General features: G+C 42.9%; 2 protein-coding genes across 10 annotated transcripts in view; one reads left to right on the top strand and one right to left on the bottom strand.

The window, feature by feature from the left end:
- Positions 1–25,421, top strand: part of MCM10 (minichromosome maintenance 10 replication initiation factor) — an 88,333-nt gene that overhangs the window by 32,198 nt on the left and 30,714 nt on the right. For 4 of the 9 annotated variants that reach the window (XM_025853485.2, XM_025853486.2, XM_025853482.2 and 1 more), the window contains exons 19-20: positions 5,769–5,811; positions 5,898–7,940. In XM_025853485.2, coding sequence (XP_025709270.1) covers positions 5,769–5,811; positions 5,898–5,981 — 127 coding nt within the window. In that variant the 3' untranslated portion in view covers positions 5,982–7,940. Of the gene's footprint in view, positions 1–5,768; positions 5,813–5,897; positions 7,941–15,658; positions 15,890–25,421 lie in introns of those variants that run through there. The other 5 variants (XM_025853484.2, XM_073879894.1, XM_073879895.1 and 2 more) reach the window with 4 other exon arrangements.
- On the bottom strand, positions 17,702–23,999 carry UCMA (upper zone of growth plate and cartilage matrix associated). Its single transcript, XM_073879850.1, has 5 exons — positions 23,942–23,999; positions 23,546–23,617; positions 23,354–23,449; positions 18,862–18,960; positions 17,702–17,769 (listed from the first exon to the last, which is right to left on the bottom strand). Exons 1-5 carry the CDS (start codon positions 23,997–23,999, stop codon positions 17,702–17,704), a joined length of 393 nt encoding a protein of 130 aa, XP_073735951.1.

Raw genomic sequence — 25,421 nt, 5'->3', positions numbered from 1 at the left:
GTATTCTACTAGCTTCATAGACTTGTGTATCCAGTTCCTTCCCCAGGTTTGGGAAGTTCTCAGCTATTACTTTTTGTTGTTGTTGTTGTTATGTTAATCACCATACATTACATCATTAGTTTTTGATGTAGTGATCCATGATTCATTGTTTGTTCATAACACCCAGCGCTCCACGCAGAACGTGCCCTCTTTAATACCCATCACCAGGCTAACCCATCCCCCCACCCCCCCCCCCTCTAGAACCCTCAGTTTGTTTCTCAGAGTCCATCGTCTCTCATGGTTCGTCTCCCCATCCGATTTTCCCCCCTTCATTTTTCCCTTCCTACTATCTTCTTTTTTTATTTTTTTTTTAACATATAATGTATTATTTGTTTCAGAGGTACAGGTCTGTGATTCATCAGTCTTACACAATTCACAGCGCTATTACTTCTTTAAATAAACACTCTGTTCTTGTCCTCCTGTCTCCCCTTCTGGAATACCCATCTTTCTTACATTGGCTTTTCCAATGGAATCTGTTTCTGTGTGGAATCTCAGAGGACTTCTTTTCTTTTTTAAAATCTTCATTCTCTCACTTCTTCCGCTTGAATCATTTTTAGGTTCCTGTCTTCCATCTTGAAGATGGAATATTTGCTGTATTGCCAATGCATTCTGTTGCATTCTTCATCTCATTTAGTGAGTTCCTCTGCCCCCAAATTTGTTTGGCTCTTTTTTAGAATTTCTTCTGTGGGGGCGCCTGGGTGGCTCAGTCGTTAAGCGTCTGCCTTCAGCTCAGGTCATCATTCCAGGGCCCTGGGATCGAGTCCTGCATCGGGCTCCTTGCTCAGTGGGGAGCCTGCTTCTCCCTCTCTCACTCCCCCTGCTTGTGCTTTCTCTGTCTCTCTGACAAATAAATGAAATCTTAAAAAAAAAAAAAAAAAAGAATTTCTTCTGTAAAGTTCTTCTGTTTATTAATCCTGAGGCCATTGTGTTGCCTTTCTAAGTTTTCTTGTAGCTCGCTGAATTTCTTCATAAAAGCTGTTTTAAAATCTTTATCAGTTAGATCGTAATATTCTTAGGGCTCCTTTGCTGGAAAATTGTCAGGTTGTTTTTATTTTTATTTTTAATGCTGTATTACCGTGATTTTTCATGGTGTCTGATAAAAAGTGTCTCTGCCATCACATTTGAAGTAATGAGCACCTTTCTTAACTTAGGCAAGGTTTTGTTCGCTTTGATTCTGACAGTTCAACCTGTAATTAATTAGGAGCCTTTCTTTTGTTTTCCAGAAGGTGGCACTATAGCACATGTTATTGATTTCTCTAGGCAGAGTGCACTTAAAAAGGGGGGGTGGTGGCCAACTCAGGGGAGGTGTGTACCTAGCATTTGTGGCTTTGGGTGAACCTAGAAGTCCGCGGGCGGAATCCCTGGGCAGGTAGGAGGAGGCACTTTCCTGCGGTCCCTCCAGCTGTGGAAGCTGCAGAATGGGTGGCTGACACTCACTCAACACCTTCACCCTCCACCTCCTGCCAGAAGGATGTTGCTGACCCACCATTTCCATGACCGCTCCCCTCCTTCGTTGCCCTCCCTGCTCCCATCCACCGTTGGTGATTTGGATGCTGTGCACAGGTGCTTTTGTTTGTTTGTTTTTTGGTTATAGATGTCCAGTTACTTGTAAATCAAAGGGGAGAGGAAAAAGGAACGGCTCACCTTGTGATGGTGACATCACTCTCAGAAGTCTCCTTTCATTCTTTGAGTAGACCCTACTTGTTGATTGTTTTTTTTTTTTTTTTAGTCTGAAATCCCCTTTATCCATTCCACCCATCTCCCCACAGACTTCCCCTCTGGCAACACCAGTTCTCTGTATTTAAGAGTTTGTGTTTTTTTTGTCTCTTTTTTTCTTTGTCCATTTGTTTTGTTTCTTAAATTCTGCATATGGTATTTGCCTTTCTCCGACTGACTTATTTCACTTATCATTATACCCTCTAGATCCATCCATGTTGTTGCAAATGGCACAGTCTTACTCCTTTTTTTATGGCTGAGTAATATTCTAGTGTGCGTGTGTGTGTGTGTGTGTGTGTGTGTGTGTGTGTGTGTGTTGAGCACGCACGCTTCCATACTTTGGTTATTGTAAATAAATGGTGCAGTAAACGGGTAAATACCCAGTAGTGGGATTACTACATCTTAGGATAGTTCTTTTTTTTTGTTTTTTTGAGGAACCTCCATACTGTTTTCCACAGTGGCTGCACCAGTTTGCATTCCCACCAACAGTGCACGAGGGTTCTTCTTTCTCCACATCCTTGCCAACACTTGTTATTTCTTGTCTTTTTGATTTTAGCCATTCTGGGAGGTGTGAAGTGATGTCTCATTGTGGTTTTGACTTATATTTCCCTGATGATCAGTGATGTAGAGCATCTTTTCGTGTATCTGTTGGCCATCTGTGTATCATTGCAAAAATGTCTATTTATGTCTTTTTTAATTTGATTATTAGTGGTTTTGATGTTGTGTCGAGGATTTTTTTAGTATACAGTTATATTGAATTAGCTAGTATTTTATATAGGATTTTTTTTTTTAATTTTTATTTATTTTTTGACAGAGAGACAGTGAGAGAGGGAACACAAACAGGGGGAGTGGGAGAGGGAGAAGCAGGCTTCCCGTGGAGCAAGGAGCCTAGTGTGGGGCTCAATCCCAGGACCCTGGGATCGTGACCTGAGCCGAAGGCGGACACCCAACGACTGAGCCACCCAGGTGCCCCTTTATATAGGATTTTTATATCTACAGTTGACCCTTCAACTGCACAGCTCCACTTATATGCAGATTTTTTTCAGTAAACACAGTACAGTACCTAAATGTATTTTCTCTTTCTCATGATTTTCTTAATAATATTTTCTTTTCTCTAGTTTACTTTATTGTAGGAATACAATATGTAATACATATACAAAATATGTGTTAATTGACTGTTATCAATAAGGTTTTGGTCAGCAGTAGGCTATTAGTTAAGTTATGGGAGAATCAGAAGTTAAATTTCGGATTTTCAAGTGCACAGAGGGCAGCACCCCATCCCCATCTTGTTCAAGTGTCCACTGTATATTCATAAGTGAATTAGACCTGTTTGTTTTTTAGCCTTACCTGGTTTTAGAACGAAGATTATATGAGCCTCATAAAATAACTGAGCAGCTTCTGGAAATAATTTATATTAAATAGCAATTAATTATTTCTTAAGCTTCTAATAAATCTCAACTGTAAAATTATTTAGGCCCAGGTTTTAGGGCGTGAGGTGGCTTGATAACCATTTCAATTTCATGGTCTCTTCTGCCAATTTCAGCTTTTTTTTTTTCTTTTAATTCACTTCATTTAGGTTTTCAAATGTATTGACATATGGTTGTTCCTAATAAACTTTCATTGTTTTTAATCTGTTACTTGCTATTTTTTATTAGTAGGCATTTACTGTATTTTGTGCTGTTACTTTTCTTTTCTTTTCAGAAAACCATCTTTTAGCTTTCTTAATATTTATTGATTTTCTTTCTGTTTTACTGGTTTCTGTCCTTATCTTTCTGCCCTTCTGGTTTCTTTGGGTTTGCTCTGTATCCTTTTGCCAATGTCAGTTAATTGCTTACACTCAGCTTACTCGTTTTTAAATTTTCTTGTTCCCACATCAATGTGTTTAAAGCTACATGTTTCCTTCTAAGCAGTCTTTCTTTAGTGTCTCCCACAACATTTGGCCTGTAGTTAAAAGTATTTCTTGGGGTGCCTGGCTGGCTCAGTCGGAGGAGCATGCAACCTCGGGGTTGTGAATTTGGGCCCCACATTGGGTATAGAGATTACTAAAATAAATAAATCTTTTTTTAAAATAAGGATTTGATTTCCTAATGCCTTTGATGACTTCCTGTTTGACCCAAGGGTTAGTAATGTTGTTTAATTTTCAAATTTGAAAATAATTTTCAAGTAAAAATCAAATCCCAAAAATGGGATTGATTTTTACCCTTTTTTTTTTTAAATTTCTGACTTTATTGACTTAGAGGACAAAATTTGTATGATAATAAGTCTTCGGAATTTGAGGCAATTTCAAGATCTCCTTCAGTCTTCCCAAGAATGTCCCACCAGGATAGTCTCCCCACCTATTTGCTTGCTATTTGTTTTTTGGGTTTTGTTTACTTCCTGGAACCCATACTTCACTCCAAGTTTCTCCAGGGTTGATTGGGGTTGGGGAGGGGACCCGGACCCCATACTAGTTCATTACCTAGTCGGGAGCTGGTTTGTGAAATTGCTATGATCTGGATTATAATTTTTTAAAGTATCTATCTGTATATTGATACTTGACTTGCCCAAAATATTTTAACAGCAAGAGCATATGTAAAACATTTGAGTATCAGAAAAATTCCATTATTAAGCAGTAAGTACAACTCACAAATGAAAGAGCAAGATGCTTTTTCATCCTCCAGGTGGTGCTGTTACTTTTGTTAACAACTGCTTTTCTAGACTTTTTCTTGTCAATTTTTTTTTTTTTTAAGATTTTATTTATTTGACGGAGAGAGATAGCAAGAGCAGGAACACAAGCAGGGGAAGTGGGAGAGGGAGAAGCAGGCCTCCCGCTGAACAAGGAGCCCGATATGGGGCTCGATCCCAGGATCCTGGGACCATGACCTGAGCTGAAGGCAGATGCCTAATGACTGAGCCACCCAGGCACCCCTTTTTCTTGTCAATTCTTGTTCTAGAGCAGAACGGGGCAAACTTCTTCTGTCAAAGCCCAGATAGTAAATACATTATGCTTCATGAACCAGGTGATCTGTTTCATAACTACTCTGCTTTGGTGTTATAGCCCAAAAGCAGCCATAGGTAATACAGAAACAAGTGGACATGACTGTGTTTAAATGAAACTTTATTTACAAAAGCAGGTGGCAGGCTGGATTTGGCTCATGGGTAATAATTTGTTGACCCCTGACTAGAATTTTTGTTATATATAATTTAATCATTGATCTAGTAGTCTAGAAAATTTCTCTCACGAGATATTCAGCTAGTCTCTAGACAGGGAAGGTGGTGAAGAGGCTTAGGGCCAAGGCCACTGGTATGCTGATTCTCAGGGCAGGAGTAGTCTAGACTTTGAGGAGGAAGGATGAGTCAGGTAGGGCAATCCCCTGTGCCCTAGAGCCTCTCAAGTCCAAGAGTGCCGGCAGCCATGGAAATGAGTTGATTGTGTTTCTTTTATTTGTTTTGGCGGAGTGAACTTTGTGGAAAATAAGCTTTCTCTGTAGTAGTCACATCTCTGCTCAGGGTTGGACTCACATACCATGTTAAAAAATGAGAATAAGAGTCTCTATGCCCTTTGAACCATAAGAGAGTAAACATCTTTAGGTTTGAAGATGGAAGAATTGGGCAGACCAGGAGGAAGACTAATCCTCTCATCACAAGCTTTTAGTTCCAGAAAAGGGGAAAGGGGGAAGCCATCGACTGCATGGCATCAGAGGGCTAGCTTCCTCTTCTGAGTCTCTTCTCAATGCCCAGCAGTAGAAACCAAGCTTGTGTTCATCACCTGCCGTTGGCATACCCTGTTATACCATCATTGGGTATTTCATCTCTGAAGTATCTAGCTTTTTACAAATTTGAAGACCATTTCTCAAATCACTGGAGTGTGTATTTTCAGTAGCATTAGAGCGTAGCCTGTAATATGAGTGTTACCTTGATCATCTTCTGTTTGAGTGGCGGATACTCTTGTTGCAAGTGCAGTGAACCCAGTTGACTTTATGTGTGTCAGCCCATACCTCACCACTGAGTAAAGCCCCACTTTTCTGTTTCAGTAACTGTGGCCTCTTCAAATGGGAACGAGATGGAATGCTAAAGGTAGGTCATTTGCAAAGTGACCAATTTTAGTGATCCATGCAAATAATGTTGACCCCTCTCTCACTAAACTATTTTCATTTTTCTAGGAAAAAACAGGCCCAAAGATAGGAGGAGAAACCCTGTTACCACGAGGAGAAGAACATGCCAAATTTCTGAATAGCCTTAAATAGCCCTGACTTCAAACAGGTACCCACGACCTACATTGCTTCTTATGGCTCTGGAAAAGCAAGGGTGTTGCTCTGTTTGCTCATGTTCCTGATTGACTCAGTCCAAACAGACACTTATTAAGCCTAAAAATTTTACCTGCTTATTTTCTGTTGTGTTGGTTTGATACCAAATTTAACATTGACCTTTAAGTGGTGAATCAAAATACCATCGTCTTCCGTGTTCTTGCTACTGATGGCTGCATTCATGTGGATTTTTTGCTCAGAAACGGGAAGGTAAATTGAGAGTGTGTTTCTGTATGTTTTGGGTAATAGAGCGTGCAGTGTTGCTTCTTGATCAGAGTAAAGTTCTGTTATTTATATGGGAACACAGAGGCAAAAGGATTAATTTAGCTCACCCTGGGTAGGTTGCATAACTTCTGGGCTTCGGTTTTCTTACCTAGAAAATGAGGAGGCTAGGAGTAAATGATGTTGAAGTGTATCTTTCAGCGCTCAAATTCTACAAATAATACAGCTTCTCCCATATAAATAATTATGCTCATTAACCTTGACACAATCTTGATATATTGACATCAAAGCCAGGTTCCTTCTTTCATTTCTATTCTTATCTCTCTTTTGTTTTGCAAGTTGATTAATGCACTCACTCATGTGGCATTTAATTCATATCTATATGGTTCTCTGTGCCCTTAAAATATTGTGGAGCGCTTTAATAGAACCACTAAAATCTCATCATTTGAAAATATGGCTTTGTTTAAATATGGCTTAAAGAAACTTCGAAACCTCTAACTAAAACAAATACAGAGTTTAAGAAGCTATGAACAATGATTGAAAAACAGAAACATCTCAGAAAGACAGAACTCCGGGAGTTTGAGATTTGCAGATATACTCTTTCATACACATCAAGAATTAGAGGTCAAACCCTGTGCAAATTAGCACCCCAAAAATGCAGTTTAGGAGATTCCTCTTTTAGGCAACCTGATTTTCCAAAGTGAATGCTGATATCATCCTAAGAGTGAATAAATTGGCAGGATTATTATTACATTGGGATTTAAACTCTAGCTAGAAATAGATCAGGTTTCCCCCAAGATGGTATTATGGTAGATGGACATAATGCTTACATGAGCTGGTTGTGGGAGATGTTTGATATAGCTTTTCAAGAGCTAGAAAAAACATGTACATGCCTTAGATGTCATCGAACTCTGCTCAATATGAGTGTTTCTCCTAAGGTTATATTGCAAAAGCTATATTTTTAGGAGGATTTCACTTCCCAGGAGGTGTTTGTTTTAATTTTTAACTAATGAAGAAAAGAATAAAGTGTTTAATTCTTAATAGGGACTGAAGGCACTCAACGGTGGTATTTTTAATGGCTCATTTAGAGTAGATTTGTTTATCCCATAAACTTAAAATAGAGCTATGTATTTGAAGAAGATCACAACTAAGCGGCTGCCAAGGACTTGAGCTCCAGGCTGCTCCTCAGGCAATCCCCTTCCCATGAAAGAAACACATTCCTGTTTGAACCAGGGGCACCATTAGAGTTCCCATTCATTTGTGTATCATATATAAGTATTGTACTGTAATAATTTAAAAATCATTGAATTACTTCTCAGTTACTCTAGATTTCAGGGGGCTTTCGTTTGAGGTCTTTTGTATTTAGGCTTTCATAGATCAGTGATGAGAAGCGGTAGGTGGGCCAGAAGGGGGACTTGTTTGCATTGAAATTACGATTCATCAGTGAGATCAGTCTTTTAATACTGTTCTCTTTATCAGTGTATTAAATGCTTTTATATAAATCCGAAATGTGTGTTTAATTTTTCCTTACCCTGTCATTAGCAATGTAGGGCTTATTGTGTAATCATGTAATCATAGGCCATCCAAACAAGGTAGGTACACAGTTGATCCAAATTAGCACACAGAAACTTTGTATTTCAGGGGGAGGTAGTTGATCTGGATGTTCTGATTGTCATAACAGATTTTGTTTCTGCTGTGCCTTTTTTTTTTTTTTAAAGAGAGAGTGCACGAGCTGGGAGGGAGGTGCAGAGGGAGGGGGAAGAATCTAAACCAGCCCCCCCCCCCCCCCACTGAGCACCGAGCCTGATGCAGATCTCGATCTCATGACCCTGAGATCATGACCTGAGCCGAAAGCAAGAGTCAGATGCTTAACCCACTGAGTCACCCAGGTGCCCCTGTCTTTTTTTATTTAGAGGCAACGTGTGGCTTGTGTTTTTTGTTTCTTTTTTAATCACCTTTCTCTTGAGTTTTGTTTAAATATATTTTCTCTTCCAAACAAGAGAAGGAAGACTGAAGTAATTTAGATAACAGTGATGCAGAGTGGCAAATAAGGAGCTTCTGAGTGATTGGTGTGGAATGTTCCTCAGAGGCAACTTAGAAAGCTTAAAAATTTTAGTTTTCAACTTTTAAAAACATTACAAGTTGACCCATCCGTAGCAAAGTTGACAGGAAGAGATTTCATGAATTGGGTTGTGTAAAAGGTGATGAGGACGCAAGTGAAGCTTGATGTTTATAGTGGATTAAATGTGTCTGAGAATATGGATTTTTAAAAGTCAGGAGAGTAAATCTCTTTGCCTCAGTATGTCACTCATAGCAGCCCATCAGCACTCTACTTGACAAGTAAAATAGACATCTCTGATCCCATGTGTAGAGATTTGGAAACAATACAGCTTTCAAGGAGGGATGGCTCAAAAAATGAAATTCTATATTCACCAATATTGAGGAAAGAAATGGTGATATATCTAAAGAAAATAATAGGCACAAAATAGAAATCAGTTGACTTAATAGCAGTTTGTGGAAAAGCTGTGAAATTTTTGAAAATTAAAATAAGCCAAGGGGTGCCTGGGTGACTCAGTTGGTTAAGACACCGGCTTTTGATTTCAGCTCAGGTCATGATCTCAGGGTCCTGGAAATTAACTAAGGGATTTGAAAATGTGAGTTGAAACTCAGATTGGAACAAAGGCTGTGGTAATTTTGCTTGAGCAAAGACTTCTCCTTTGGTATTTTTCTTTCCAGTTTTAGTATATATGCTGCCAAAGCAAGCAAATATTGGTCTCTTTCTTAATCAACTTTATTAAGGCCTAAATTTCACACAGTAAAAGGCACACATTTTATGTGTGATACAATAAATTTTGATGAACACAGACACCCACGTAAGCACCACCACAAACAAAATTTGGACATTTCCATCCTGTCAGTGGCTTGTGCGATTTCCCTGTCCTACCCGACCCATCACAGATCCGTTTTTCTCTCCCTGTAATTTCCGCCTGTCTTTTGGGTCTCACTTAGATAGAATCATGCAGAATACACTTTTGTGTCTGGCTTCCTTCATTCACCATATTTTGAAATGCATCTGTGTTGTTGCATATATCAGTAGTTCATTGTTTTTTATTGTTGAGTATTTTGCTGGATGGATATGCCCCACAATTTAGTTATTCACCTGTTGATGGACATTTGAGTTGGATTATTTCCAGTGTGGGGCTGTTAGGAATCATGCCTCTACCAGTATTCAGGTAGATGTCTTTCTGTGGATATGTGTTTTTGTTTCTCAGGTAAATATCTAGAAATGGGATTTCCAGGTCAAATGGTAAGTGTATGTTTAGCTTTTAAGAAACTGCTAAACTAGGGGTGCCTGGATGTCTCAGTTGGTTAAGTCCTGGGATCAAGCCCTGTGTCGGGCTCCCTGCTCATCAGGGAGTCTGCTTCTCCCTTTCCATCTGCCTCTTCCCCCCACCCCTCACGCATGCTCTCTTTCTCAAATGAATAAATAAAATCTTTAAAAAAAAAAAAAAAGAAAGAAAGAAACTGCCAAAATATTTTCTAAAGGGGTTTGCCCTGGGGCGCCTCGGTGGCTTAGTCAGTTACGTGTCCCACTCTTGATTTCGGCTCAGGTCATGATCTCAGGGTTGTGAGATCAAGCCCCGTGTGGGGCTCCATGCTCAGTGGGGAATCTGCTTGGAATTCTCTCTCCCTCTGCCACGCCCCCGGCTCATGCACGTGCACTGTCTCTAAAAATAAATAAATCTTCAAAAAAAATAAAGGGGATGCACCATTTTACACACCCACTAATAATATGTGAGAATTCCATTTGATCCACATTCTCACCAGTATTTGATACCGTCGGTCTTTTTAAGTTTTAACCGTTTTAATAGGTGTGTGGTGGTATCTCATTGCAGTTTGAATTTGCATTTTTCTCATGACTGTTGACACTGGGCATCTTTTCATGTCCTGTTGGCATTCCTGTATCTTCTTTGGTGAAATATCTGTTTACTGGTTGATCGAGTTGAATAAGAATTCTTCCATGCATTCAAATGTGGAATTTAAGAAACAAAACAGATTAACATAGAGGAAGGGAAGGAAAAATAAAATAAGATGAAAATTGAGAGGGAGGCAAACCATGAGATGCTGAACTCTAGGAAACTGAGGGTTGCTGGAGGGGAGGTGGGTGGGGGGATGGGGTAACTGGGTGATGGGCATGAAGGAGGGCACGTGATGGAATTGAGCACTGGGTTTTGTATGCAACTGATGAATCACTGAATTCTACCTCTGATACTAGTAAAAAATAAGTAAATTTTTTAAAAAAGAGTTCTTCCTATATTCTGTATACAAGTGTTTTGCAGATATATGTGTGATGAATATTTACTCCCAGTGTGAGACTTGCCTTTTCATTTTTTCTTAACAATGTCTTAAAAGAGCAGGTTTCTACTTTCTTGTGCATTTTATCAGCTGATTCACTTTTGGTTCATGCATTTTGTCTAACAAATTTTTACCTGCCTTAAAAAGATGTTCTTATAGAATATTTTTATATAGTTCTAGCTTTCACTCTTTCATCTGTGGTCCATTTCAAGTTAATGTTGTATAAGCCATGAGGTGTAAGGGTTGAGGTTCATTGTTCTCCAAATGGACACTCATTTACAGCATCACTCAGTGAAAAGATGAGCACTTCCCCCATTAGATTAGTTTGCCTTCTTTGTCAAAAATCAGTTGATCATGTATTTGGGGGTCTACTTCTGGACTCAGTTTTGTTATAGTAATGACATATTCATACAGTATATGTAAATCCTTATGCCAGTACCATGCTGTCTTAATGATTATAGATATAACGAGTGTGGGAATCAGCTAGTGTTAGTCCTCCACCTTTGTTCTTTTTTAAAATTTGTTTTGGCCGTTCTAGGTCCTTTGCATTTCAGTGTAAATTTTAGAAGCAGCATGTTGATTTCTACCGGGGGTGGGGGGAAAAAAACCCTACTGGAATTTTTATTAAGATTGTGTTTAAGGAGCATCTGGGTGGCTCAGTCAGTTAAGCGTCTGACTCTTGGTTTCACCTCAGGTCAAGATCTCAGGGTCATGAGATTGAGCCCTGTGTCAGGCTCCACGCTCAGCATGGAGTCTGCTTGAGATTCTCTCCTCATGTATACACACTTTTTCTCTCTTAAATAAATAAAATATTAAATAAAAAAAGATTGTGTTTAATCTTTGGATCAATTTGGGGGGATTGACATCTTAAGACTTCCTATCTGTGAATATAATACATCTCTCCGTTTATTTAGGTCTTTAATTTTTCTCAGCAACATTTAGTAGTATTTGTGCCTGTCTCAGCATATGACTAGCCAGTGTTGTGGATGTTCTGGCCCTTGTGATTCCTATTAAGATTGCAAGATGCCTCCAACAATAACCATCAGCAAACTTTGAAAAAATAAGGTTTATTAATTATAGGGCCTGGAAATAACATAGCACACCAAATAGCAAGGTCTTGGGCCAAACAGCAAGGTCTTAGGTAGGAGTACACATGGGCCTGGGGCTCTGCTTTCATTGGGGTTAAGGGTGGGGGCCTAGTATGTCTTGGGTTCACACTTTATTGGTGAATTTAAAACATAAGAATGGGATTTTAAAGTCCCTGAAGAGGAAAAACAAGTGGTCAGTTACAGAAATCAACTGAAACCTCAAAAGACTGTCAGGAGGAAGAGGGGGCCTGGCTCTTTAATCTAGTGATGTACCTGTCAATGTGTATGTCCGAGAGGTGTAGAGATTGTATATATATCTTGTCATGTTTATTTCTAAATGTCTTACAGTTTTGATGATATTGTAAAGGGTACTTTTTGCATTGCAATTCCCAATTATTACTTGCTCGTTTATAGAAACAAAATGCATTTTTGTCATTTGACCTTGTATCCTGGGACCATGTTAAGCTTACATATTAGTTTAGCACCTTTTTTATAGATTTCTTAGGATTTTCTACATGTTGGATTATGTTGCCTGGAAGTTTTTCACAGTGCAGTTCTTATCTATGACTGATGTTGTTCCCATTCTAAAGAGGAAAGCGTTTTCTTTCACCGTTAATTATCAAGAAAATATTCTGAGTAAGGTTGAACAAGAGGATCTATAAATAATAGTGTGGGTTTTATTGATCTTCTCATACATTCCCTAGTGATGGTATCAGTTGAGCACCAGTGGGCTTGACCTTGAGAGGGGGAAGTCATGTCAAGTCCTGCGTTGAGTATGAGTACATTTTCAGGTTGTGCTGAATTTTATCTTCGTGTAATCATCAATCTTGCCAAAACAACAATGGTGTATATGTCATTCGGGCACTTAGGGTTAAAGGTACAGGAAGAGTATCCTCAGTGATTTAATAAGGGAATGAACTGTTTTTTGTTTTTGTTTTTTTTTTGAACAGTGGTTTCAGGATGCCAATCTAAGAGTATTTTAGGGTTTTCATCTTACAAAATATAAAATGTCTTGCCCCTCGGTACCACAGTTCTATGCTGGGTGTGTAATAAACAACCAAACACGAGCTAATAAAATCATAAGCTAGTGCACCGTGACCTCACTGCCTCATATTAATGAAGCGACCATTTTTATTTAGGAAAGTTTTACATTTGGGGGCCTATTCCCTAAATGATTCACACTCACCAGTGTGTCATTTGAGATTCATTATTACTGCTCTAAATTAATGAGAAATTATATGGAAAACAATTTTTTCCCCTTTGTGTTACATATTAAGTGAATATTCTTTTCAGGCATGTCTCGTCAAACATCATCATTCCCACAGGAAGCCTTTTTTTTTAAGATTTTATTTATTTATTTGACAGATACAACGAGAGGGAACACAAGCAGGGGGAGTGGGAGAGGGAGAAGCAGGCTTCCCGCCCAGCAGGGAACCTGATGTGGGGCTCGATCCCAGGACCCTGTGATGATGACCTGAGCCGAAGGCAGACACTTAACGACTGAGCCTCCCAGGCACCCAGGAAGCTTTCTTTTTATGAAGCTTTCTCTTCAAAAAAGCTTTATGAAAGCTTCTCAACTCTAACTATGCAGATTTTTTTAATAGTAGAAAATTGCCTTAATGAATAAAGTGAGCATCATTGGTCAAAAATGAATTTTAAAGTTTAAAACATAAACATGGAAGAAAATAAAACATAAAAATGAAAAAAAATATAGTTAGATACTTAAATGTGCCCAAATCACTTGAAGGATACTCAAGACTTGGGAATAATGGTTTTCTTTGGGAGACAGAAGAACGCTGTATTTTTTTCTGCCCTTTAAAATTTTTTAAACGTATGTATATATTACCTAGTCAAAGTATTCTTGATTTAAAAAATCAAAATAATGTGTAATCTCCCTCTGTGATCTCTCTCGCTGTTTCTCATGAATAAATAAATATATTTTTTAAAGTGTTAATACATTGTAAGATCACAGGGTATACCAAAGTTACCAATTAGGAATTAGAATATCCATATTTTTTTTAAAGATTTTATTTATTTGTCAGAGAGCACAAGCAGGGGGAGCGGCCAGCAGAGAGAAAAGCAGGCTCCCCCACTGAGCAGGGAGCCTGAAGCAGGACTCGATCCCAGGACCCCAGCCAAAGGCAGACACTTAACTGAACCACCTAGGCATCCCTAGAATATCCGTATTTTTAACCAGTTTGCTTTTGGACAAATCCCTTAAGAACTTTTAGATTATGAAAAATTTGTCAAAAAAATTGGAAGATAATTGGTTGGAAATGAAATTAGAAATGAGCTACCCAACCAAATTAAACTGATGAAAAGCATGTACCACGTTTTTTAAATTTTAAAAAATCATTCTGAGGCTCACAAAAATGACCACTTCCTCCCCCCAAAAAATCCTAAGTAAACAAAGATACATGATAATAATTTGTAAAATCTCCCCTGGAGCGCATTCCCACATTCCCACCCCGATCCTCCCACCAGAACAAAAAGAAGCAGGAAAAAGAAAATGGCAACATAAAAAACCAATGAATTAAAAATAACGAGTTTTGGGGGCGCCTGGCTGGCTAAGTAGGTTAAGTGGCCGACTCTTCATTTCTATTCAGGTCATGATCTCAGAGACTTGGGATGGAGCCCTGCCTCAGGCTCCGAGTTGGTCATGGAACCTACTTAGGATACTTCCTCTTCCTCTGCCCCTACCCCCACCCCGTTTGCTCTTGCTGTCTTTCTCTTAAAACAAAATAAAAAATTTAAAAAATAATGTTTTCAGGGTACCAGGCTGGCTCAGTCAGTGGAGCATGCAACTCTTGGTCTTGGGGTTGTGAGTTTGAGCCCCATGTTGGGTATAAAGATTACTTAAAAATAAATAAAATCTTAAAAAAATAAATAAATAAAAATAATGTATTTTCATCAATTCATCCTGTGACAAATTTGTTGCTGGAATCCCTAAAGGACTAGGAGAGAGTAATGAAAGAACAGAGAAGAGTCCAAAAGTCCACACTTTTGACAAGGCCAGTCTCTAAAAATACAGATTGCTCCATTCCTAGTAAATGTTGCTGCCCAGAGTCCTGCTCGTGTTACCCTTGGCATGTTTCTCCCTGCCCAGATAAAATGACTGTGAATGGTTTTCAATGAAGGAATTCTGGGCAGAATTTGAAAATGCTGAGGTATGATGGGACCCTTGTTAAGGATGGAGATAAAATGAGGTAATAGATTTCTTTTTTTCTACCAGAGCTCTATCTGGAGCGAGCATGCCAAGCGCATAGTCATTGAAGAGGGAAGGACAGGCTGTTTTATTGTTTTAAACTGGCTATTCAGTCACACCATTCTTGATTCTTGACATCTGTCTGGCCTCAGTGTCCCTTCCTGCGGGTGTGGATGGCTGTGGGTTTGAATCCAACAGCTGCCCTCTACCTGGTTGCTGGCCCTCTTACCAGAAGGCATTTGGGTGTGTTATGACCAAGATGACCCAAAATGTGGCTCCTCCATTTTTATGGCCTAAGGTGGAGAGCAATGCTTTGCTTTTTTTCCCCATTGCACATCTAGATGTGTAACTACACACATTCCCCCTTGTAAATTGGGGTTACCAACCAAAAGGCTCGAGGACTGGATCTGGCCAACCAAGAGGGCAGTTTCATGTGAGTAAAGTGCCAGCTCATCTGTCCTCCTGGGCCAGCAGCCTGCAGTCCTGCCTCAGGTTCGGAGCTAGCAGTCAGCCAAGCCTGCACTGCTGTGCCCAACTAAAAACCGCAGCTGGTTGGCTCGCCATGTCTTCTCTCACTTAGTAACCCAGCTAAGGTCAGGAATGTAATGCTCCTACGCGCCTCTCAGCGAGAAATCGTCATCTAGGTGTGGGATGAGGTGCTGTGAGGAGCCCCACCCACAAGAGCAAGACTGAGGCAGGGGTATATCTGGCCAGTTCGCTAAGGTTCCCTGTTCTGCCACTTTCAGGGGTGCAGTAGGAAGCGGATGGGGCCCATGCATGCGTCTCCTGCCCAGTAATCCAGAGAGGAACACCTCTGACCTTCGTTCTGCTCAAGCTGACTGATTTCTCCAGTTAAGATCAGAGATGGGAGATAGCAGGCAAACAGCAGAACTCCATTCCTTTCTGTTGAGATTTATGTTTTAAAACTTTGAAATATTCATTCTCAATTTGTCTCATCATAAAAAGTAAAAATAGTAATGAAATTTTGAGGCATCTGTAAAGTGTTTCCTTAATGCTAGTTTCTTCCAGTGCAATCACGTTCTCATTTAAAGCTGCTGGTCCTTTCAGTGAAGCTGCGGAGAAGAGCAGATTTCCTAAAGAGGCTTTCTGTTGAAAACAGGCCCAAAGGCTGTGGGGTAGCTGGTGGAAATGTGTGGCTCCTGCAGACAGGGTGTGATTTGGAGACTAGAGCTGAAGGTGACATTTTCTGTCTGAGGAAACACCATGGACAGTATATCCTGAAAGAGTTCCCCCTTTCCGACCTTTCTGCCAATATTCTGTTTGCTTGGTTTAAGAAAGGATTGGCAAAGGTGTCCAATAACAGAAAGCACATACAACCTCTTCAAAGAGAAATCTGATTTATCCAGTTTCACATGTAAGTTATGACCCCATCATTTAATTTCCAGAAACCTGTCTTACTAATAGAGGAATGGGTAAGTAAAGTCTAGCATATTCACTGACATGCAAAGGGAGCAAAGACACACATAAACCACCCCCCACTAGGGCCATGTGAGGTAAATACAAAATAGGGCTTATTGAGGGAAAACCTGGGAGCGCAGTGTTCCTTGAGCACCCATTACCTCACAGAGAAGTGTGCTTCAGCTGGGGAGAGCTGCATCAGCTCCACTGTGAAAAGAATTACAGTAAAAGGACCCAATTCCATGATGCTCTCCTTGCTTATGGAAGGAACATGCCTGCGACAATCTAATAATGAGCTACTTGGTCGAGGCAAATACTCTTGTTAGACCTTGTTAGAAAGAGGGAGCTTTCAGAGCTCTACTTTGGTATCAGCCAGTTCCATGTGGCCAACTCAGATCTGCTAAGTAGTTCCTTTCTGCACTGGCTGTGGGGCTATCTGGATTTGCATAATTATATGTTATTTTGCCTTTATAAAGAATGAAGTGTGTGTGAAAATAGACAGGAAAAGTGGAAGGATACATACTAAACCACTGACAGGGCTTACCTCAGAGTAGAATTGAATTAAAGAAGCAAAAAGGAAAAACTCTCCTTATGTGTCATTACACACATTTCCTTTTTTTTTTTTTTTTAAGATTTTATTTTTAAGTAATCTCTAAACCCGACATGGGGCTTGAACTCACAACCCCAAGATCAAGAGTCACACACACTACCGACTGAGCCAGTCGGGCACAGCCAGGTGCCTCGTGTGTAATGGATTTCCATGTTGCTTGAATTTGCTACATTGAGCATATATTGTAAATGAAATAATTTTACAGTGGAAATGTTAAGAAAAAAAGATTGGGTAAGGATGAGTAAACGTGAAAGAACATTTTAAGTGATGAAATAGCAGTTTTCCATTAAATATTCCTGTGCATGTTTTTCCAATTCTGAGGAAAGTGTTCATTACTTTACTGGTTTCCTTTTGGAAACATTCTGGTTTGATCAGTTTAGACACCCACAGACAGTGAAGGTGTAGGTCAGTAGCATGATTGCAGAGTACACTCTCATTTTTAAATGCCTCTCCCCAAGTTGTTCACCAAGGTAAACAAATGTCCAACAGAAATATTTTGCCTCTGAGTTACAGTGGCCTGCCCACCCCCCGGATGTTCCCAGAGAGCTTGATTTGGTGGGATCCAAGCCCAACACCTGTTTGCAGGGCTCAGGTGCCACCTGTGAGGCAGTGGGCACGACCTGCAGCCCTTGGGTACCTGGTGATTGTATCCTGTTTCTAAGAGATGTCCTCAGAGTGTTACCTCCCAAATCCACCAGAACATACAAGCCAGGAGGCTCATGACTTCAGAACCAAAACCACGGACTTTCTCTAGCAAAGGTCACCTAAACTGGGGCCCTTTGTCCAAGCTCATGTACATTTCAGGAGCTTGCTTGGGAGCATTTCCATCTAGAAGTGTGGGGGAAAGACCAAAACAAAAATAAACATAAATACACACTCTGGCCTGCTAGCCTCAGCCCTGATCAGTGTTTCTACAGGGTTTTGCTCAGGGTGACACTTGAGGACACTTAATAGATGGTAAGTCCCATCCCACGCCATGAGAGGCTGGTCTGAAAACAGGACCTCCCTCTGCCCATGCCTATGCCCACACCCAGCTGCCACCACTAAGGCCTTTGTGAAATCAGCATTGCCTAAGGGAGGCAGGAGTCCTGAGGCAGGGAAAAAAGTGTGCCGTTTGCCTAGCAAGAGACTCTGACACAAATGCCAAGGCTTAGAAAAGATAAGAACAGTTGCATAAGGGCGCAAGCAAAGCGTATAAAACTTAGCACGTGCCTAACACTATGGGTGAGTTGCTTTCTGAGGTCAGGTTTCCTGGTTTGGTTACACCGGTCAGACAAGATACGGATTATAGGGGCGCCTGGGTGGCTCAGTCGTTAAATGTCTGCCTTCAGCTCAGGTCATCATCCCAGGGTCCTGGGATCGAGCCCCGCGTCAGGCTCTCTGATCAGCGGGGAGCTTGCTTCCCCCTCTCCCTCTGCTGCTCCCCCTGCTTGTGCTCTCTCTCTGTCAAATAAATAAATATCCTTAAAAAAAAAAAAGATACTGATTATAGTGAATAGGTGAACAAAGGCCAGAATGAGTAGTTCCTAGAGCCATTCTGTTGATGTGAATCCAGGGGATTTGAAAGTGAGTTTGAAACCTTTCCAACTTACCTGTAACCAGAGCTAAGCCACCAGCATGGGGGCTAAGACAAGGAACACGGGCCACCACCGTAATCCCCAAGCAGGAGGAGAAAATACGATCAGCCAAAATTTCCCCAAGCCAGTGGAAATATAGGTGTTGTGTTCTCTTCTGTGCCTTCTCAAGTTCTGTAGCCATTTGTGTGACTTTTTTTCTTCAGGACTCCAATAGATGTGAACTGAGGAAAGAGCCTCTCTTACCCCTCCCTCCTCTAATTAAAATTTAGGGAGAAGTGGAAGCAACTTTTGATTTTCCCCCAAAGGCCCACTTCCCCGAAGACACTGGCTGAAGAGCTCTTACCGTCATTTTGCTCCTCCACGAAGTTCTCAAACTCGTTCCTTTGTTCCTCGTAATACTCTCTCTGCAGCTCATCAGCCCGCAGCTTCTGCCTCTTCTCCACTGGGAAGGGGCAAGAAGTGAGAGTTGCCTCCAAGAATGGGGACAGTGGCACACTTTCAGGGGAACACTGATCATTTTGCCTGAGAAACTTGAACCTGGCAGGGAAGGGTTGTTTGGGAGGGGGGCTTCACGAAGATGGTTTACTCCTGACACAGACTTTAAAACTTGAAGGACCCAGGAACTCATCCTGTCCAGGCACCATATTTTGCAAATGAGAAAAGCAGTTTAGCTTCACTCATAAAATTAGTGGTGCATCTGAGTATGCTGGGCCAGTTAGAATCTAGAAATCCAATGATTAGAAATGAATTCTAGGAGGGAATAATCAACTTAAAGTTAATTTCAAAGTCCCATGTCAGGCTCTGAGCTCAGCAGGAGCTTTCTCAGGCTCTCTCAAATTAATAAAATCTTTTTTAAAAAAAGCTAATTTCACATTAATACCTCCAAGTCCGTCTTTGAGCCGTGTCACAGCCAAAATGTGTGCCAGGCACAGATTAAAAAGGCAAGTAAGAAAGATTCTGTCCCTCTGTTTTAGAGGCCTGTAGTCCATATAAGGAGAAAGATACAAAAATAAGTCATGCCCAGCAGTATGGCTGTTGTGATAGAAATGTATACAGGGGGGCGCCTGGGTGGCTCAGTTGGTTAAGCGACTGCCTTCGGCTCAGGTCATGGTCCCAGGGTCCTGGGATCGAGCCCCGCATCGGGCTCCCTGCTCGGCGGGAAGCCTGCTTCTCCCTCTCCCACTCCCCCTGCTTGTGTTCCCTCTCTCTCTCTCTATCAATTAAATAAATAAAATCTTTAAAAAAAAAAAAAGAAATGTATACAGGGCACAATGATGGTAGGGATGATAAAATGAGGTAGGGAGATCTGAGAGGATCCTTGATATCCGTGCTCTTAGGCAGTTCCCTCCCTTTGTGTGGACTGGCTTTAACTGACTCTTCCAGTGAGCAGAAGATGGAAGCCATGATGGAATGTGGCTTCCTTCTTGGGCATCTCTTGTTCTGAGGGAAGCCAGCTGCCGTGTTGTAAGCGGTCTTATGGAGAGGCCCACTCATGGCAAGGAACCGGTGGCTTTGACAGAGAGTCGGCAAGGCACTGAGGCTTGTTTGAAGGCAGATCTTGCCGTCAGGCCTTGAGATGACTGCAGCGTGGGAGAGGTGCTGAGCCTGAGGCCCCCAGCTAAGGCATATCTGGACTGCTGAGCAACTAGACCGTAAATGTGGTTTTAAGCTGCTGAATTCGGGGTCCATCGGTACACAGCAATAGGTAACTGGTACAGAATATGAGGTGATCAGGTAAACTTCCTGAAGTTACTGACTGCAGTTATCCCTTATTTTGTAAGACAATGCATTCTAGTGAAGTTGGCTGTAAACTTTTTTTTTTTAAGATTTTATTTATTTGAGAGAGAGAACAGGGAGAGGACCAGAGGGAAAGGGAGAGAGAATCTCATGCAGGGTCTACACTGAGCATGGTGCCTGACGTGGGGCTTGATCTCACGACCCTGATCATGACCTGAGCTGAAACCAAGAGTCGAACGCTTCACCAACTGAGCCACCTAGGTGCCTCAGCTGTAAACTTTTTTATGAGAAATCTGAGTTCCACATGATAACATTGGGGGGTACACCTCTGTGGGCGGAAGAAATACCCCCAGTGATAAGTGAAAACTGTCACCAAGAACATATAAATATGGGAACCATTCCTTGGCAGTTGAACCGTGCAGCCCCCCAGCAGCGCCTTGAGCCCCAGCGGGAATCCCTGCCTGAAATACCACATCACACCTTCACCAGCAGGTGAGCTGTTCCTCACCTGCTTTATTTCAGCCTGGAAAAATCTTTCTAGATTGGAGATCTTTTGGTGTAAAATAGTTCCCCGGTTCACCCATTTCTACCCTTAAATCTTGACCTCTTCTTGACCAGGGCTCTGGTTGTCTGAAAGAAATTATTGAAAGTTCTCTTAGTATCAAGATAATTGCATTTAACTGGGCTTCAGCTGGACAAATCCACAACAGCAGGAAGGCCATATCTGCTGCAGGAGGAACTGGTCCCTCAAGGACACCTCACACTCCTCTGGTATGATCACATCAAAGAGGGGAGACTCAGGCGCCATTGTCCCCCCCAGCTTGGCTGTGCAGGAGGAAGTCGGGGACAGTGATGATGGAAGAAGAGAAACTGAGGAAGCCATTGGGTTCTTGCCCTACCCCACATTACAGGGGTGCTGGTACAAACAACAAAGGATTTCTTTGTGCAATAATAATACCATAAACCATCTGAAATGTTTGAAAGTTAAGTGGCCTACAATAAGTCAATTAATTAAGTACTTGTTATTTATATTACATTATTTTATGTAACTGAGAGTAAAAGTCCAATTATCTGTGAATTGGTCTCAGTGCAGATTCCTTAGGTAAATCCCATGCTTTTCCCACACTTATGCCTTTACCCACATAGTTGTGGGACTCTGGAGTCTGGCAGAAGGAATTGGTACTCCCGTCCTTCCCCCACACTTACCCCTTGCCCCACATCCACACATTTCTTAAGAGGGAATTGAGGCTCAGAGAGGTACAGTGACCTAATCAAAGTCACACAGTTGGTCAGGGCATAGCTTGGGATGAGCCGGAGCCCCAGGTGCCCACACTCCACTCCTTGGCCCAGAACACACCTTTCGTGGCCCCATCCCTCTTATGATGCACCCTGAGCCCCAGTGTTGCTCCAAGTCCTAGAAACCCACTGGGGATAGGAGGCAAAGGGGTTTGGAGTGTAGGAAGCAAGTGCTTATTAAATAAGCCATCACCAGTTCCTAAAGAAGCATTTTCCATTCCTATGTACTTCAAAAAAGAAGCAGTCTTTCCAAATTGCCTTTCTGGAGATGCGACAAATGGGACCCTTGACTCAGCAACAGCTAAGAACAATTTAAGCCTTAGGACAAAATGCCACGTTGACACTGTGCATCCTGTGCATTGTGTACATCCCTTCTGAGGTTCTGCATTTCATTCTTAGTGCCTCCTCTCGTCCTAAAGGAACCTCTTGCATCTTTACCCAGAAGCTTAGAGATGTCAGGTGCCTGTTTCCTGGTTCCAGATTCCAGTCTGTCAATGTCACTTGCCTTTTACCCAGCCTGAGACATAACTGGGCATTGTTCTCCTGCCCATACAAGGGAGTCACCCAGATGACAGCAGGTGAACTCAGGTGCAGGTGCATCCTATGTCTTCACCAGGCTGTCCTGGCCGCCCGCCCCCCCCCCCCCCCGCGACTTCTGTTTGAGATGAGGGACTTCTGACTTCATCATGCTCCTCGTGGTTCTGAATCAGCTTACGAGGATGGAAACTATTCGCCTCTCCTAAATTCACTCCAGTTCCCCGCTGGAAGTCTGCCAGGAGGCCGCTTCTCTGATTTCCATCAAGAACTGCCCAACCTTCATCACAATCCTTCCCATGTTTCTGGATGTTTGCTACCTTCTAAATCTCAAGTTGGGTGAGGCCTGGAGATTTTCCCAGTGTGGTTCATACTTAATCCAGTTGGTTGGGGGTGGGGGAAAGGAATTTCATCTCCAAGCATTTTCATCATTTGAAAACAGTCCTGTTATTTTTACTGAGCAAGTTAGCCTCGCAGAGCGTGCTGAGGTACACAAAGAGTTTATTCAGACATACGCGCAAGTAATGAGTCAAGCCACAGACTCAGAGACAGAGCTCAGAGTCCTTGGAAGAATCTAGTTCAAGGGCAGAAAACTTAGATGCCTTCAAGGGTCGGCAGGTCATGGAAATGAGGGTCCCTGCCAGGCAGGGGCACCAGGGCCTACTTCGGACTAAGGAGGAGACACACTTCCAAGCTCAAAAGCCTTCCAAATGCATTGAAAATGAAAATTTAAAAAACAAAACAAACACACAGAAAAACACTGCTGGCTGCATACCACAGTTTCAGGGGCTTATGAGTAAGGAAACTTGGGGCCAGGGTAGGAAGAGGCCAAGGCCACTTAGCACAGCTGTCACCAAGCCCACTGCCCCAGCTCCTAGTCCCATGTGCCCTCTCCCTGCCTGTAGTGCTGGTGAGTGCTCTTACACGTGAGGCACTGTCTGATACCCCCAGAAACCACACACCCAGATACTGTGTTCCCTCCTGACTAGAACATATTTGTCCTTAACGTTTTAAACTTTCTGAAATTGGGATGCCTCTCATCTCTATTAAGTGCGTTCGATGTAGCCCTGCCCCTTTTCGTTCCTTACCCTGGTGGTGTAGTCAAAGATGTGACCTGCAGCTGAGGAAATGTGGAATTTCTAATTCAGAACCGCTGTCACTTTGATACCCGATGGCCTAGGTGGAGCCTTCCTCGATCCCCCAGCAGTCCCCACAGCCCAGCTGACTGTGAGAAAGGAATGGGAGGGGCAGGCCTCCAGCATCCTTACCATTGGCCTTGTCTCGGGATTTGGGGGACCGCTTGCCGCGCTTCTTGAGGAAATTTGAGGCATCTGATTCTTGCATGAAAATCTTCTGTTCCACATCTAAAACCCGAGAGAGGCCCGTCACGACCAGCCCAGGTTCGCCAGGGCTACTGCAGTAGCTATCCCATCCACCTTGCACCCCTGGGTGGCCCTCGCACTCCCCTTCCTGGGCCTCTTGTCCTGCCACCTGCCGGGTACCCATCGATGCACCAGTCCCCTCTTGCAGCACTGTGGGAGAACACAGGGTGAGGGCTGTGGCACCTCAAGGGGAGCCCTCGCCCAGAGCTGAGCTGGGACAGCCCTTCCCAGACACTGGCTTGCCAGGCCCCGGTGTGGGGCCCTGGGGTCTGCAAATCCCAGCCACAGAGCAGTCCACCCAGGAAACCACCAAGTAAGCTGTTCTTCCTGTGTTGTGTTATACACACACTCACACACAAACACACACACACCCCAGGCACAACTGTCTTAACAGTAAACACGCCCCCTTCCTACCTAGGCCAGCTAAGCAGCCTCACCTAACGCTAGTCCATCCTGGAGCCTCCCCATACTCACTGGTCAGGAGCACAGCAGCTGAGAGACAGGAGGACATGAGCAGCTGTCTCCAGGCCATTTTTGGAGGGGCTGAGGCTCCATTTGGGAACCACAGGGCAGAGAGGGTTCTGCCGTCCCTGAAGCCACCCGCCAGGTCCTCAGGTCTGTGCCAGGCTTGCCAGGAGGGAGGGAGGCAGGAGACATGGATGCCCCTGGGGGGGGGGCGTGGGAGGGGTCTCAGCGGTGGTTTCCATTGGCTGCTTCCTGGAGCACTGGAGATGTTTTTGACGTCCTGCAGACCTTCACAGAAGCAGAGCCTGTCGTCGTCGGGTCCCAGCCGAGACTGTTTTGAAGCGGCCTTTCCAAGATTCTGCACCCAAGGAGTTGCTGTTGGAATGCCCAGCCCAAGAGTCAGGATTCCAAAGACTTTCAGAGACCCTGGCATCTGCTTCATGGGAGGTGGGGGACTCTGGTCCTGGAGGCTGAAGCCTGTCGGGGGGAAGGGAGTAGGCCTCAGTGGGAGACTTTGACTGAGATGTCAGGCAAGGAGGGACCAGAAAGCCTGGAAGACCCCCTCAGGTGACCCTCGCATGGACACATAGACTGTTACAACAGTAACCAGAGTACCCCTCACTTTGACATATCCCCCAACTGAGGTTCACTGTCAAGCAAAACACAGACCCCTGTGCTGGGGTCCCAGCGCCCTTTCAAGACTTTGAGGAAGAGAGGCAGTCCGCCTTTCACTGCAGAGGGGGAACAGCACACAGTGTGTGAAGAGCCCACAGCTGAGCATGCACCTCTAGAAGGAGACAAAGGCACACCCCATGTAGGGGAGGAAGTGAGTTCCTAGAAGTGGGAACACTAATGGGATCAGAGCTCTTCGGGGCCATCAGAGTGCAGTCCCTTTGGAGATACGTTCCTCACATTGTCATTTATTATGAACGATCCTCAATTCTTTGTTACTAGCTGAAGAGTGGCACTTTGGACATCGTTTAGAGTTTTCTTAATGGCAACCATCACTAAACCTAGAGCACAGCCCACACCTACCTGAAGGTATGGGGAGAGGGAGGACCCCATGGAAGTCATGTCCCCCAGTTGTCTCATCAGTGACCTTCTTGGCCATACCTGGGATGGCAAAGCTAAGTGAGGCCATTTTGAGGAAATGCAGACAGTTTGGTAATACCAGAGCCCAGGAGCATGTGGAGGGCGGGAGGTAGGCAGGGCCGAGGTCACAGGAAGGAGTTTGGTCTCCATCTTTGTGAGGCAGTCTAGCATGTGGGCTATAAGCACAGACCCTGACCAGGCACCTTGGATTCAACCCCAGCTCCAGCCTTGGCCAGCTGCATGGCCTTGGGCAAGTCATTTACCTCTCCATGCCTAATCCCTTCCTCTGCCACATAGACTGACGTGAGGATTGGAGTTAATACATCCAAAGTCAGAATGGTGCTTAGCACGCATGGAGCATTGGATATGTGTTTGCTATCATGACACAATCATGAAC

This window comes from Callorhinus ursinus, unplaced genomic scaffold (genome assembly GCF_003265705.2).
Source record: "Callorhinus ursinus isolate GAN/ISIS: 27379988/994484 unplaced genomic scaffold, GSC_fseal_2.0 scaffold36, whole genome shotgun sequence".
Classification (NCBI taxonomy): domain Eukaryota; kingdom Metazoa; phylum Chordata; class Mammalia; order Carnivora; family Otariidae; genus Callorhinus; species Callorhinus ursinus.
This window is presented reverse-complemented; position numbering and strand designations above follow the sequence as displayed.

Bases quoted from the DNA above. Each gene is read 5' to 3' on its own strand.
- UCMA (XM_073879850.1), bottom strand. From the start codon at position 23,999: ATGGCCTGGAGACAGCTGCTCATGTCCTCCTGTCTCTCAGCTGCTGTG. The intron at 23,450-23,545 runs GCGAGGGCCACC...CTCGGGTTTTAG, and splicing joins AGAGGCCCAGGAAGGGGAGT to ATGTGGAACAGAAGATTTTC. The intron at 17,770-18,861 runs GTAAGAGCTCTT...CCACACTTCTAG, and splicing joins CGTGGAGGAGCAAAATGACG to ATGGAAATGCTCCCAAGCAA.